Source organism: Tasmannia lanceolata, unplaced genomic scaffold (assembly GCF_043159265.1).
Source record: "Tasmannia lanceolata isolate RefF3 unplaced genomic scaffold, GAP_Taslan_0.1 ptg000011l, whole genome shotgun sequence".
In the NCBI taxonomy this organism is placed as follows: domain Eukaryota; kingdom Viridiplantae; phylum Streptophyta; class Magnoliopsida; order Canellales; family Winteraceae; genus Tasmannia; species Tasmannia lanceolata.
The window spans coordinates 7767920-7785075 of record NW_027518688.1 but is presented as its reverse complement, the minus strand read 5'-3'; the positions used below and the strand labels follow the sequence as shown (position 1 = coordinate 7785075).

At 38.1% G+C, this 17156-nt stretch overlaps 1 protein-coding gene across 1 annotated transcript in view; it reads left to right on the top strand.

Moving 5' to 3' along the window:
* LOC143886399 (putative 1-acylglycerol-3-phosphate O-acyltransferase) overlaps nt 1-17156 on the top strand; it is a 59998-nt gene that overhangs the window by 30311 nt on the left and 12531 nt on the right. The window contains exons 3-5 of the mRNA XM_077390356.1: nt 6291-6337; nt 11283-11401; nt 11483-11643. Of these exons, the coding sequence (XP_077246471.1) occupies nt 6291-6337; nt 11283-11401; nt 11483-11643 (327 nt within the window). The remainder of the gene's footprint in view (nt 1-6290; nt 6338-11282; nt 11402-11482; nt 11644-17156) is intronic.

Genomic DNA, 17156 nt, shown 5'->3' with positions numbered 1-17156 from the left:
TTTATTCTCCATTCATTGTGCTTCCTAAATCGCCCTTTATTGTTTGATTTAATTCCTTTCATACCCTTTAGTGCTTGAAGTGTAAAATAGTATGTTTATTTAGTTTTCTAATTATCTAGATTCTAAGTGGGCCCTACCATACATTATTATGAAGACCCACTAGATTTGTTAAAAAAATTTTTATTAACATGAATGGTCGTTACATCAGGGTTTAGCCCAGATATGCACTTAAATATTTTCCTCCTCTCTGTCTGTTCTGTGCTTATTTTCAATGCTTGGAAAAATAGGTCAGTAATGATCCAACTTTAATATTGAGCACCCCATAATACTCCTCAGCAGACATCTCTCCCTTGAGCATGATTTGTTATTTCTTGGTGTAACTGATACACTAGCTATATCATGCTTATGAAATTATGTAGTTGCTACTTGTAACGACCCGATTCCGTCAAGTCGCTACGAGTAAAAGAACAACGCAAAAATCATGAAATTTTTTTTTTAATTTTTATTTTATTTTTATAAGAAAATCAACAATCACGACAAAAATCTTATTCCAAATTAAATAAGTTTACCATAACAAGAGGTCCTTTCAATACTCATACTCCAAATGAAAAGTAAAGTTTTAATCACTAAAGTTCAAACTAAAGAAAGTTACGGCAAAATAAAAACAGAAAATGACGCAAGACGTCATAGCGCAATAATCCATGAATCGAACTCTCCGATCACACGATCCCTTATCCCATGGTTTCTTCGTTTGCAAACGCTCCGCCATCTAACGCCTCAACCCCTGTGGTGGAGAAAATAACGTTAGAGCAGGGTCCTCCAGAGACCGAGCGGAGTAAAAGGAACAATATAAAAGGGCATGCAATAATAATTCAGATCCTTAGCAATCATCTAGAAGCAATAATAAATAATTGAAGAATAAAACTACGCCATCTATATCAGTATAAACAGGAATGACTGACAATAATGAATGATATGTTATGTGTGCATCGAATATGTAAAATGAGACAGCACTTTCCCCAGGTAGATCCGGCTTTTCCCCATTTTACTTTTCTGTCAGTTCTTTTCTGACTTTCTCCTTTTTGCCGGTGTCCTTGCCGCACAACTACCCACTACCCTTGTCCAAAGGTAGTGGCATTATGGACTTGGATTTCGGTCTCGCATTTAATGCCGAGCCGTTTCGGGGATACTATCCCTTTGGATGGTTTTGCCAACGAAAGGCTGTACACGCTTCTCGCGTTGGCCTTTGGACCTTAGGTTCCAGGATGATACCACCACACCCTTAATTCCCCCTCAGTCTCTCCCATGTATGATATGCAATTGAGAGTTTTGAGGTACATTACCTTTGCCTTTTTCTTCTCCTGCATTCTTTTGCATGAGGGTTAGAACAGTTTATTACGCAATGCATTTCAAATAAACAAGTATAATAATCTAAGCAGTTATTATTGAGACATAGTTACATACGTAGAATTACATTACATATGACAAGTTATATTGAATACAATTACAAACCAAGGTCTAGCTGTCACCTGCCTTCAAGTTAGATTTGTGGATAAGAAATTGACGAGCCCCCTGGAGGAGGTGGGAAGATTGATAACCTGGCAATGATGAGATACATATACTAAGATCTCGCTGGCATAATCAAAGTTTCACTCAAAAGGTCCGACAAAGATGACCACTTCTTGTCTTAGCTTTCATACAGAAATACTTACATCTATATAAATATGATCAGTAGTTGTAAGTTATCTAATATGCGAATTTACTTATTAGTCCACAGATGAAGTTTTTGATCTTTATTAAAGATACACCCTACTGTTGATCGGAGTATATAATCAATAAAAAAATGAAACCTTTGATTATTATTAATTAGGGTCAACTGTTATTCAAGTATTTAATTGATGCAATGAAGTTTGTAAAGATTTGAGGAGGATAATAACTAGAATACATATCTAGTAGATCGAGAAATCCACACGCCCATATAATTAAGTAACATGTCAGCCCAGATTTAGACTCAAGGGTACATTCATAAATATGCCATTAGCGGATAAAATTTGAGCATTTACTAATACAAGTGAGCCCTATGGTTTATTTAATACTATCAATTGTAAAAGAAAATTTGTGAGACATATGGTCTTAAAAACAGACAACTGAAAGGCTCGTATAATTATATCACCATGAAGCCTATGATTTCACTACTAAAAAAATTGTAAACCCTTGAGTGATAATGGTATAAGCAAAACTTTATGATTTTTATTAAGTAAAGAAATCAACCATTAATTCAACTGTTAACTTATACGAGTGAAACTCATGATTTTCAACTATAACTCGTGTATTTACTGAATACAATTAAAACCCATAGTTTTATAAATAAAAAAATCATAAATTTGCGTTTTACTAATCTAAATCAACTGTGCATCCAACTATTTATTACATACTCGAAAATCAATAATTCTTATTAATCAAAATTAATTGTGATTCCAAGCCTTAATTAACTATAACGGAAACCTTATGGCTTTATTAAATAAAATCATTGATGGCATTAGCAAGATATTAACACAAGTGGAATCCCATGATTTTTTTTAAATAACAGTAACACCTTTTTCCTTGTAAGGACCATTATAAAGACCATAGCATAGGATCAATTCTTAGACAAGGTATAGATGTACTTACTTGGGCAAAGATTTAGGGTTAAGAAAACCAAGTGTAAGCCTTTTCCTTCCTTCCTTTTTTTTTCTTCTTCTTCTTCTCTTCTTTTCCTTTTTCTTTTCTTTTATTCTTTTCCCTCCCTTCTCAGAACTGGGTGAGCGTCAAGAGGTTTTGGGTTAGGTGCATGCTTTCCAAACATGTACTCCTTTATTTGTTGCATTATTTTGGTTGTTTCTCATTCTTATCTCTTCCCATAAGGAAGGTTAGCATTTCTACACGTTTCAATGAATCTTAAATTGAGATTTTCCCTCTAACTAGCTTTCAATAAAAGAAAATGGGACCCACCTAAATTTTGGGGAGTATGCATGACTCAATTTTTTTGAGTTGTGCACGCTGATCTCAATTGGGGGGGATCGTGATCCCTCTTAGATCACTTCCAAAGCCAAAATTTACCTCTTTCTAAATTTTGTCTGGCTGTCTTTGATTAGATTCCCATTTATTTTGGCTATTTAACATTCCTAATTTAACTCCCTACTAGTCTTCTAGGGCTGGAATAATTACATATGTAATAAGAAGGCTACTAGTGGGCCCACAAGATTTTGTTTTCCGTAAGGCACTATTTCATTACAGATTTTCCGTTCTTTTCTTCTTTTTTTTTAAAAGTTTTCAAGGAAAATAGTTAATCATATAAAGCATTAACTACAATAAGTACTAACCGTTGGTTATTAGATCATTCGATCAAAACAAATTTTGAGGGAGAATAAAAGATTAAATTCAAGATCAAGGATAGATCTACGGTGGATCGATGATCTAGACCCTCAAGTTATGATCTAATGGCCTTAAAAGCCTAACATAATCATTAATGAGGGAAACAAAAGGGTGGTCGTTACACTACTATATCCCATCTTGTGTTGTGCTTACAAAGGTTTTAAATTTCGGTTCCGGTTTTGGTTTCAGTCGTCACCAAAATAGAAGCTTTCGGTTTCGGTTGAAACTTCATTGGAAATCCTGTAAAATCACGGAAACATGTGGAAGAATATGCAATTGATAGAATTTTAAGATGAAACATCAGAAAATGTTAGAATAAGCACAAATACACACTTAGAAACCATCACATAAGCATGCCACCAGTCCATAATGGTTTAATAACATTGAACGCCTAGTGAAATGCTTTATCGCACATTTCTGATAATTCAGTATATGCTTTATTTTACACGCAATTCATATAAATATTCATATTTAATACATACACCACATTTCACATGCAATTCCTAGTAAAATAATTATGTAATACATACTGATATAGTGTACCACTAATACAGTTACGATTTTTTTATCGGTGCTTTCAATATCGTTTCATTGGGGATGAAAATGGAAATATTCCAGTCGTTTGTGCTGATTTCGGTTGATACTAAGCTGCATGGAATGTAGCAGCCACAACAGGACCGTGGGATATTCAGATTCATACTGATTCTACTTCTGATATTTGGGATCATTCTCTTTAGATTCCTTTACTCTTCCATTTATGCATCCCAATTTTTCTTTGGTGTCATTAAATATTTTGGTTGAGTGTGACCAGTCCAAATGGTTTGATCCCCTGTCGATTCCAACTATCATGATCTCAACTCCAGGATGGTTCATCAAACTTTTTCTTTGGATTTGCTGTAGACTTGAGATGGTCAAATAACTGCTTGATGATTTTCTTTCATACATTATCCATTTGTAGTTCACCCAAGAAGCATGTAGGATTTTTTTATTTATTTGATTCAACGTTCATGTTTCCAAAAAAATCGAAAAGACATCCATAGAACAAAAAATACACCCAGAAAATATTTGCAGCGCACATTCGTACAATAAAAAAATACCTCCAATTTTTTTTTCGGCAGCTTCAAAACTTATCTGACTTGAATCAAATCACTCCCATTATCTTGATTGCCAAAAACTGTTGGGATGGGATCTGATTTTCCTTCTAAAATAATGCTCAGACTTTAGATTGAAAAAAAACTTCCAGATTTGTCTTCTATTTTTTGAGAAATTTTGAAAACTCCTCATGCACTACTAGAAAAAATCCAAAAATGGGGTAAAAATATTCAGAAATACCTTGGGGACCTACATCAACTCATCTGATCTCTGTCCAGATTTGAACGATGGAGAATCATACAGATGATGGAGTCATTCGTACGGCCTAAAAGTACTTGTATCTCCTTTTTGTTAGATCTAAGAAACACCTTTTATGCTTCAAATTAAAAAACACATACATGACCTCGTTGCTTGATCTACAACGCTCTGTTACCATGTAGAAGATCATGCAAGGGAAAAATAATAATAGAAGAAATAAAGAGAGGGAATAAGAGAAAGTAGAGATGGAGAGGAAGAAATTCATGGAAGTGGGTCTATTCCATTCATGGGATAGCTCCCTTTATTCACTCAACTTGTAAGATGTAAATTACAGAAATGCCCTTTCACCTAAGCCGACTACATAAATCATAGAGAAAGCATGAAATGCCAACACAGATAAATCATCATACAGCTACTCCACAATAACTAATACATTTAGTGGCATTGTATCATGTTGTACTGGGTATCTTGTGTCTATAACCATGGTTTAAAATTTCGACCGAAATTTCGGATACCAGTGGGGACCGAAGCCGAAAATTTCCGAAATTCAATTTTTCGCCATATACCAAATTTCGGACCGAAATTTCGGTTTAAAGATTTTATTTATTTATTTTAAAAAAGTTACAAAATTTCGGCCGAAATTTCGGTTTTTGGTGGGGTCCGAAACAGTTACCGAAACCGAAATTTTAAACCTTGTCTATAACCTTGTATCATAGCCTATTTGCAATTTTGTTTACAATTGACCTCATGCTAAGAGGAGCATCATTGAAATGCCTCATGATTGACTAGACATACACATGCAAAATTGAACTACATTGCTCACATTGCTAGTGGAAGCATTGTTTTAAATTTTGACCAAAATCCGAAATTTCGGTCAAGACCGAAACCAAAATTTCCATTAAAATGCTTTTTTTAAAAAAAAAAAATTTCCAAGATTGTAACAAAATTTCGGTAATTCGGCCGGAATTTCAGTTTTGGCTGAGTCTGAAACCAAGATTTAAAACCATGACTGGAAGTACATGTACACTAAAATGGAGTAACTTGGAGATTTACAACTTAATAGTTGAAATCTCTAAGAAACCATTGGTGATATCACAGAAAGAGTTTTTGGTATCAGCTTGTGGAATTCATTCAAGACCTAGAATTCCAAACAAGATCTGCTAAATTGCCCAGTTCGTAATTCTTTCTGCTTGATACTGATCTACATGTGCACTTTAACTATTGGTTCACTCCAGTTTGAATCAGTCAGTCAATTTGCAGGACGGCTGAGCTGATTTTATTTAACAAAGTTGTCTTCGTGTTTTAGATTTTGTAGGGTTACAAATCTATCCGTCAACTCATCCTCTTATTACCTTTTTCTTTTTGGTTAATCAATCCAAGGCATTTAAGCTCTTTTGTATTTTTCCAGATTTCCAATTTTTTAAAGAGTGAACATCGTGATGATAAACATCCTTAACAAAACTTCTTTAGATCAATACTTAATGAGAATCATCCTTCTTACGGTTTATTTATTTATTTTTTTGCAGCTGGGGCGGGTCAAGCAGGCCTGATTTTACTTGTAAAAGCACTGAAGGTTAGTTGTCCTGAAGCACTCGGTTAGACTGCTACTCTTTGCTGTTTCCTGTTTAGTTGCCAATGGAATTTTTTTGTTGAAAGAAAATTGTGGAACTGATGAAAGGATCAATTTATAATATGCACAATTGGATTTTAAATACATCTCTCCCTTTTGTTTTGTTCATATTTTTTATTTCACCCTAGCTTGTGAATAATCTTATTACATATAGTTAGAGTCCAAAAACTGCCGATGCAAATTAATATTTCTAGTTTACTTGTGGATTCGACTAATATTTGTTGAATTTTTAAATTAATATATTTTATAATGCACTTCAGTTTTATTCTAGTCTAAAGTGAAGTAGTTACAAAAATAATTAAGAACCAAATTCCTATGCAAAAGCTGATTAAAGTTGATCAAGCCTTGGAAAAGCTCAAAAATTCTATATTGTCACTAAAAGAAAATGTATAAATGGAACAACATAACACAAAAAGAAGTATATGTATACATACACTAACTCGTGGGACCAACCGCGCGATGCACGGTTTGGAAGTTCAATTATGGTCGAAAACTAATAACAATGAGTATTATTTGTTGCTGTTGATTGTTGCAGTTAAGTGTGATTCATGGCAGTTTGGTGGCTGAATGTTGTGAACCTAAAAGTTCAATTGAATTTTGGTTGCATTAGGAGTTTATTTTGAAGAAGTGGAGCAGTCATATCATAGAGTAAATGAAGACTCTGAAAGCTACATATATCTTATCAAGGCTATACCTAAATATTTTTGTTTTGTACTTGGTTCTGCGATGAACTTAATCTTTATTGTACTTGGTTCTGCGATGAACTTAATCTTTATTGTACTTGGTTCTGTGATGAACTTAATTTTTAAAAACAAATGTGATGAACTTAATTTTTATTGTACTTGGTTCTGTGATCAACTTAATTTTTAAAAACAAAGGAAAAAAATACAGTTCCTGGCTGGAAACGATGGTAAGAAAATGTGCTCACGCTGTGACCCAAAATGGAAGAAAAGCCCTAAAACTGAGAAGACTCCCATCGATTCAACCTCTTCAAGAGCAGAAATCCAGAAACCCCTAAGCCCCTGTTTTTGAGTCCATCAGAAAATTCACATGTAAAGAAATTACAGAGAACCCAAGAAACCACACACAATACTCATTCAATCCAAGAGAACAAACCAACCCTACCTACTGTTTATTTTTACTTAGATATTAGAAACCATAAATATTAGGGATGAAAAAAGATTATATAAATTAATCTAAGTGACCAATGAAGTCCTTCTGAGATAGTGGATGGATCTCAAGTAGTCTTAACCAATACAAAATTACAAATACATAAACATAAAAAAGCATTGCTTTTAATTTCCTGCTGACCTTCATAGATGATAAACCACCCTAAGTTATTTGTGTATGAAACCACAAATGGATATATGTGAAGATCAAAATAGAAAGTAAAATATAATTATAAAGCTAAGTAAGAGAAGTATCATCCGTATGCAGTTGAGTTTATCAAATTTGATCAGCCAAAACCTAAAGATTCCTCGGAAGAGATAAACAAACGATACCTTGTGGGCACATCAATGCTCGCTCACCTTCCCCAAATGGACACCAGGAAGAAACTGTCAACAGATTTTTATTTTTATTTTTATTTTTTTGCAAGAAAATTGAAAAGTATTGGCTGATAGAATATATAGCAGAGAGAACAGAAGCAATATATTCGAAATTATCGTAGGTCATTGTTAGGTATTAGAGAATAGGAAGATATTCTTAAACAAAAATGCAAAATAAAGATTGTTCTGCTACAAAAAGAGTATTGAGACTGGAGATGTTATCATTTTTCTGTTGGACACAGGAAGTAGAACTCTCTCTTTTTTGGCACTTTTGGTGCTGCTGCAAGAGAGTGGAAGTTAGAGTTGTAAGTAGGAAGAAGTTTTGCAAAGGCATTTTTTTGTCTAACCAAAAAAGAAAAGAAAAAAAAAACCACAAATGATATATAAGATGCAAAGTAATAGTGGGGTGATTTGGTAGAGCTGATGAAACAAAAAGCTAACTAAAAAAGCAAACTGATGCGGAAAACAGAATCGCAAGGCACTTGTATCTCCTTTCTCCCGGACATAATTAAACATTAGTTGTTTGTTCTGCTTAAGCTACAGAAAAGTTGAAAAAAGTTGTGGTTAAATGGAAAATAAAAAAATTGAGAAGCTCAAATGTAGGAGTGATCCAAACAAAGAATTGCTTCGTGAAAAATTACATTAATCAAGACTGTTATATCCATAAAACCAAAGTATCAATTCGTTCTAACCACTGTTCTTTGTTGATCCATTTCACTTATTGTTTATTCTCCCTGAGCTTGTGGAATGACCTAGATACAAGCAAAGATAAGAGCAAGTATACAGCTCATATTTTCTCTAAATCCAGGATACATACTGGTACAAATATCTCATACAATGGGATGAGATAGGCTCTTGTATTTTCAGAATGGAAAACAAATATAGCTTCTGTTGAATAATGTATTAGGTAGTTTAGACATTACTTGTAGCAGTTAGGGGTATTGTAGTCATTGTACATTGTTGCCTCATTTGGGGTCTGTATATACATCATTTACATGAGGAGCTCCCTAGTGGAGAATCTCCTTCTCTTCCTCCCTTCTAACCGTAATCTCATTTCTAACATGGTATCAGGGCAAAGATCCTTTGGGAAGGAAGAAGAAGAAGAATCATCTCACCTCACTCCATTCTCTTTCTTTGTATGTGCGCACGCCTCTCCCAGATTTCCCTTCTCTTTTTTTGGGTTGCTGTATCCCCTCGTGCTCAACTCTCTTTCTGTAAATCCTTGTTTCTAAAACCCTACATATATCATTTACATGAGGAGCTCCTAGTGGAGAATCTCCATCTCTTCACTCTTCTTCTTCCTCCCTCCTAACCCTAATCTCATTTCTAACATGGTATCAGAGCAAAGATCATTTGGGAAGGAAGAAGAAGAAGAATCATCTCACCTGACTCAATTTTTTGTGTTTGCATGTGCGCACGCCTCTCCCAGATTTCCCTTCTCTTTTTTCGGGTTGCTGTATCCCCTCGTTCCAACTCTCTTTCCGTAAATCCTTATTTCCAAAACACTACAATTTCCCTCCTCCCAGATTCTCTCAGATTTTCACTTTTTCATCCCTCGCAATCTTTTCTTCTGATTTGTTTCATATTTTAGTGGAAACCCCAAAATATCTCCACATTTTCATCTCTCGGCATTTCTAACCCTAACCTCATCTTGATCCTGAAAAGGAAGGGAAAGAAGAAGAGTCTCCCTCTCACGCTTCCCATCTCTCTTCGATGCATATCTCTCTTTTATTTTTTTGTTGTGCGCTGTTTATGTTTGGTTTCCTTTTCTTTTGTTGTTCGAAAATCTCTTCCCTCTATATTATCTCTCTCTGTCTCATCACGTCTCTCTTAGTGCACTAGTGCTATCCCTCTGTCTCAGCGCATTCTCCCATCGAAAATCTCTGAGAAGATCTCTTTCTATTTGTTTCTCTTGCGCATCCCTCTCTCTCGCCAAACCATTTTCCAGCACATCAGTGCATTGCCCTCTCCATTTTCTAGCGCATTAGCGCGTTGTAACCCTAACTACATTTCTAACATGGCTTGCCGTTATCCCAAGAAGAAGAGTATCTCCTTCACACCACCATTTCTCTCTCTCTCTCTCTATGTTTTCTCTTTATCGGCAACTTCCCTCGTCGTAAATCCAAGAAAAAAAAAGAAGAAAAAAGTGGCTTTCGGTGAATCCCATATTTTACTTCCAAACCCATTTTTGAGTTCTCCTCCACTCACAAATCTCATTCAAAGCCTAAATCTTTCCTTTCTGTCTCTCTTGAATTCATTTGGGAAGAAATCTTCGTTCTAAATCCCTTTTGGCCCTCCACTCAAAACCCCAAATCTCAACCTAAATCCCTTATTTCTCCCTTTCTTTCTCTTTTGAATCCCTAAATCTCCACTCAAAACCTTTCTTTTCTCTTTTCTATATTTTTTGCTTGTATAACATTTTTTGTCTTCATCTTCAAGGTGCTCCCTAAGTGTTTGATGAAATGTCTCAATGAGGTTTTGTGCGTTGAAAGTCTTCTTTTCATTTCAACTTAAGGGGGAGTGTTGTCTTGTATTGTTTTCTTTTGGTTCTCTTGTTCTTGTCTTATTGTCATCTCTTTGTTTTCTCTTTCTCTTCCTTGGCTTTCATGGCCTCTGGGTTGTTCTTCAAGGGGTACACCAAGTGTTCGATGAAATGTCCGAGAGTTGTTTGTCTTTGTTCCCTTGTCTTCTTCTTCAAGCGCACCAAATGTTTGATAAAATGTCTAAGAGAGGTGTGGTTCATTGATTGTCTTCATTTCATTGCAAGTTGAAGGTATTCGACCTTCAACTTGAGGGGGAGTGTTCTCATATAGTTCTTTGTTGTACTCATGTAGTTCCTTATGTCTTTTCTTTCGGAGGAGTGTTGTTATTTCTCTTGATGTTGTCCTCTTTGTTGTCTTCTCTTGAGGGGGAGTGTTAGTGTTGTCTTAGTTTTGTCTTTTCGAGGGAGTGTTGTCTTGTTTTCTTATCTCTACTGGAACCCATTGGCAGTCAAAACCTTCGAGTGTTTCCTTTTCTAGAAACGTCCTTCATCATTTGATGGGGCTGAAAATCTGCATCAGCATTCTGCTGTGTATTGCTAAGTTTTTTTTTTTGCTAGCTAAGTTTTCCGATGAGCTGACATTATTTATTTGTCTTTCTTAGGCCAGTGTTTCAGACCTCACCTTTGTGTGCCTACTACCCAGAGTAAAACATGCATAATTTATAGGAATGAATTCCATTGTGAAGTAAATTTATAATATTTAAGGATATTCTGCTTTTCTTGATTTTTTTCCTCGTTTAGTAGAAATAACTCAAGGATTCTATGTATTCATCTATTTCTTAATTGTGTTGGGTTGCAGAAACTGAAGCATGGTTCATTGACTCTTTTGAAGCATGGCGTAAAGCCAAAAATCTCAGTAATTTTATTTTACTTGGACATTCTTTTGGGGGATATGTTGCAGCAAAGTATGCCCTCAAGGTGATTTTTAATCCAACTATTTGATAAATTTTTATTAGCATTGATCTTACTATTGATGTGGATATCCTGTGCTGTCTCCAGCATCCGGAACATGTTCAACACTTGATTTTGGTGGGTCCTGCTGGATTTACATCAGAATCTGATGCTAATAGTGAGTGGGTAGCAAAATTTAGAGCAACATGGAAAGGAGCTATCATAGGCCATCTTTGGGAGTCGAACTTTACTCCACAAAAGATTATCCGGTAATTCACTATCTTCTGCTTCCTACTACTACTTATATAATGCTTGACTATGGTATAGTGTAGGCTACGTAGTTGGCTTGTAATTCTATTATTAGTTGATGATTGTGTAGTTGGGATGCAATTCTATTGTTAATCGATGTGATCTTAGTCTTATTAGATTATTTAATTATGTCCTTTCAGTTTTTTGCCTCTTAGTTTCATGGCAACATACAATAATGTTTATATCCTTCATTATATTGTCGAACCCATGGTTTGATTGTGATTCAAATTGTATTTCCTTCATTATATTGTTGAAAACTTGAAATGCCTACCATGACCATGATTGAATCACTAACACTGAGCTAGATCTTTGGATTTGTAATGAACACAGAGCAAGGGCATAAGTTTGAAATTTATTGCGGTTCTAAATCTGTCCCACACATTAGGTTGTAAGATGAGGTCATCACTGATGTTAACAGAGAGATTTGAGAATGAAATGTTGTGTGCTAGCCGTCTTGCCCTAACACACACATATATTTATTATGAGAAGAATATGAAAAGACTATAATGCTCTTAGGCTACATAAGCTTATTCTAACACTCCCCCTCAAGCTGGAGTATGAATGTCATACATGTCCAGCTTGTTACATAAATCACTCAATCGAACTCCATTCAACGACTTGGTAAACATATCTGCAATCTGATCATTCGCTCGAGTGAACTCGGTTTGAATTTGGCCTGTCTGAATCCTGTGACGAATAAAGTGACAATCCACTTCTATATGCTTAGTTCGTTCGTGAAATACCGGATTCATAGCTATGTGAATGGCTGACTTGTTGTCACAGTAGAGGGATGCAGGTGAGGAGTATGAGAATCCAATCTCTGACATAAACGATCGTAGCCAAATTAATTCACAGCTGGTGTAAGCCATGGCCTTGTATTCTGCTTCTGCACTGGATCGAGACACAACGTCCTGTTTCTTACTCTTCCAAGATACTAGATTTCCACCTATGAAGGTACAATAGCCATTAGTAGATTGCTGGTCAGCAGGAGATCCGGCCCAGTCTGCATCAGAGTATCCCTCAATTCTCAAATAGTTATGCTTCCGGAAGAGAAGACCTTTCCCGGGAGCTTTCTTCAGATACTTCACTATCTGAATCACAGCTGACCAATGTGATGTCCGAGGCGCACTCATATACTGGCTAACCACACCAACAGCATGTGCAATGTCTGGACGAGTGACTGTGAGATAGATCAGCCGTCCTACTAACCGTGTATCGACCAGGATCGTCCAGTGGCTCCCCCTGATCAGGTGAAAGCTTGACATTCGGATTCATAGGAGTCTGTGCAGGTTTTGCCCCTAGAAGACTTGTTTCTTCCAAAATATCAAGAGCATACTTCCTTTGGCTCCCTTTGTGAATGTGCTACTTCAATGCCAAAAAAGTATCTCAGAACACCAAGGTCTTTTGTGCTGAATTTATTCAGAAGGAAATCTTTGAGGGGTTGTGTTCCTACTTTGTCATTCCCTATAATAACAATGTCATCAACACATACAACCAGGAGAATTTGACAATCCTTCTTCGAGAGCTGAACACAGAATGGTCTACAGCACATTGTTTGATACCAAATTGTAGGATGGCTTCACTGAATCTCCCAAACCAAGCACGAGGAGACTGTTTAAGACCATAAATTGCCTTTCTAAGCTTATAGACGGTATGCTGCAACTCCCCCTGAGCAACAAACCCTGGTGGTTGCTCCATATATACCTCCTCCTGCAAATCACCATGGAGAAACGCATTCTTGATATCCAACTGATATAGTGGCCAAAACTGATTCACGGCCAAAGAAATCAATACACGAATGGACGGAATCTTTGCCACTGGAGATAATGTCTCAACATAATCAATCCCATAAGTCTGAGTAAAGCCCTTTGTAACAAGACGGGCTTTTAACCTCTCAATAGAGCCATCAGGTAGGTATTTGACGGTGAACACCCACTTACATCCGACTACCTGAGCACCAGGAGGAAGGGAAGCTAACTGCCATGTCTGATTTTTGGCCAAAGCATCCATCTCAGCCTCCATAGCTGCCCGTCAGCCCGAATCAAGCATAGCCTCTCGAGCCGAGCAAGGAATAAAAATCGGTGACAAAGATGATATAAATGCGGTATACGAAGGAGATAACCGAGCATAACTTACCGCATCAGAAATAGGGTGATGAGTGGTACGAGAACGAGTACGGCTTGCAATGGGGGCATCAAGAGAATCATCAACCGGAGCATCATCATCAGAGGATGAGGGTAAAGAAGGACCTGCTTGCTGAGAAGAGATGGCAGGGCATGAAGGCTCAACTGAAGTAGTAGAACGCATGCGAGTATATACCTGGAAGGGACGCTGAACCGGATCCGGTGGCAGACTTGGAACAGGAACCGGCAACGGAGGAGGAGATACCGGTAAAGAAGAGGAAGCAAGAAAGTAGGGAGTATCCTAAAAAAATGAGACATCAGCACTGATAAATTTGCGGCGAAGCTGAGGACTGTAGCATCGGTAACCCTTTTGGGTTCGTGAATAACCCAGGAAAGCACACTTGATTGCCCTTGGGGCCAATTTATCAAGTCTTGGAGTGAGATCCTGAACAAAGCAAACACACCCAAACACCTTGGGAGGAAACGGAAACGGATCCCCAGAAGGGTGTAACACCGAAAAAGTGGACCGATTGCTAAGAACTGAAGAGGGTAGACGATTAACCAGAAAGCAGGCTGTAAGCATAGCGTCAGCCCAAAAAGATTTGAGAACATGCATCTGATACATAATGGTGCGAGCTATATTTACAAGATACCATATTTTCCGCTCGGCAACCCCATTTTGTTGTGAAGTGTGGGCACAAGACGACTAATGAATAATTCCACAACTAGAAAGAAACTCCTGAAAACCGTGCCGATCAGAAAAATACTCACGGGCATTATCAGTACGTAAACATTTAAGGGAACATGAGTATTGATTTGTAATGTCAGCATAAAATAAACAAAATGTAGAAAACACCTCAGAACGATCATTTATTATATAAAACCAGGTCATCCTGGAAAAATCATCAACAAAAATAACAAAGTACTTCCCACCAAACATAGGAGTACGACATGGACCCCAAACATCAGAATGCACTAACTCAAAAGGACTACTGACACGACTAACAGAACGAGACGGGTAGGAAACACGATGGTGTTTTCCATACTGACAGGACTCACAATGAAAATGACTAATAACACCAGAAACAACTGAAGAATGCTGCAGACGCTCAGGAGAAGGATGACCGACCCGACAGTGCCACATAAAGGAATCGACTGAGGTACTAAACGCCGTGGGAGTGATAGCATCATCCAGGTAGTATAGGCCATCTGTCTCATGCCCTGAGCCAATCTTCTTCCCAGTCGCAAGGTCCTGAAAAACACAATAAGACGGAAAGAATGTTACTGAACAATTAAGGCGATTAGTAAGCTGACTAACAGAAAGAAGATTGTAGGGAAAAGTAGGAACACAGAGTACAGATGATAAGGATAAGTGGGAGATGGCTGTAACAGTCTCAGTGCCTGAAATAGGACATCGAGTCCTATTGGCCAAGGTGACCATCTTAGTAGGAGCACAAGAAGTAAAGGAACTAAGAAGTGTACTGTTACCGGTCATATGATGAGAGGCACCAGAATCAATGAGCCAGGAAGCGGAGCGGCTAAGAAAGCAAGATGGGTTGCTACCTTCTGTAGCAAGTTGAGCAGCCGGTTGTTTCCCTTTCTCCTGTAGGCGCAAAAGTGACTCATACTCAGTCCGAGAGACGTGGTGTCTGAGGTAGCAGGAATAGGTGCAGCAGGTGTCTCAGAAGCGAAGTGGGCGGCTCGAGCGGGACGCAGCTCGGGATGGAGATCGTAACAGAAATCAATAGTGTGACCCTCCATGTCACAATGACTGCAATAACGTGAGCCACGACCCCCATAAGTACGGCCACCCCCTGAATCTCGGCCAAAGCCACGGCCCTGTCCGCGATGACCGCGACCACGACCACGACCACGACCCCTACCAGGAGTGCTCCGAAAGGAACCAGACTGGGCAGCAAAGGTGGACTGGTCACTAGCAACAGAGATAGTCGGATCGATACGTAGAGCGCGCTGAACGCGAGAAAAGATCTCATCCAAAGATGGGAGCGTGCCTAACCCAAGGATCTGCTGCCGAAGAGGGACAAACACAGGCCCTAACCATCCAAAAACCGAGTAGTACGGAGCTCATTCTTCTGTTGAGCCAAGACCTTAAGGTCGGTGGACGGTGGATGATAAATATCAATCTGCTCACAAAGACCAACAAAATCCGAATAGTACTCAGCGACGGTCTTATCTCCACGCGAGATACGAAATAAGTCACTGTAAACATCAGTAATCCGCGTGAGATTGTTGCTGCCGGAATAGAGTGCCTCAGCACGCAACCAGACTGCCCGTGATGTATCCAGAAATAACATGGGGCTCGCAATCTTTGGTTCCATACTCTGACAGAGAAGAGACTGGAGCTGGGCATCCTCCTGACTCCACTTATCATACCCAGCATCTTTCGGATTCAGAGGATCCGTCATGAGGAAACGTAACTTGCCCTGACCTCGCAGATAGAGGTGAACAGAACGACTCTAGGCAGGGTAATTAGCACCATCCAATTTAATGGATGTCATAGAGGTCACCGACACCGGAAATGAACCGAAAGAAGAAGCTGATGGCAAGGCCATAATAAACACCAAAACTCAAATGGGATGTCAGTGAAGCAGACCAGACAAGACACAGCACAACAATCACAGACACCCACAGAAAAGGGCAGCCAAATATAGGCAAGCAAATCACCACGGAGATAAACAATCAGAAGGAAAAACCACAAACATCCGCCTGAAGGACCCCGAAAGAACAAGCACGGAGCCTCATACTTGTGGAACTACAACAAAACATAGAGACAAAGGTTAAGTCATCAAGTAGGAATCAAAGAAAAATGTAACAAAGCGGGGCCGCGACAAAAAAGGTGAGAAATGTAACGGGAAGATGTAGGGCAGGAACACCCGACGGCTAGAAGAGAACGTTATCCTTATAGGTCAAAGAAGATGGGGAAAGATGTTAAAAAAAAGAAGGGAGGGCGCACAGGGGGGCAACCTGGGTTTTCAGGAGGGGCGCGTAGGGGCAAACAGGGAAGAGGTTGGGTTTTGTGCAGAGAAAAAGGGGAGGAGAAAGAAAGAAAAAAAAGAAGAGGAAGAAGGAGTTAGGGCATGGGAATGGACTTCAATGGAGGAAGACAAAAAGAGGTCTTCAATAGAGGTCCCTCGGGCATCGAGGAACCGTAGGGCTCTGATACCATGTTAACAGAGAGATTTGAGAATGAAATGTTGTGTATTAGCCGTCTTGCCCTAACACACACATATATATTTATTATGAGAAGAATATGAAAAGACTATAATACCCTTAGGCTACATAAGCTTATTCTAACAACTGATATTATGATGCTGATGGAAAGAGGCCAA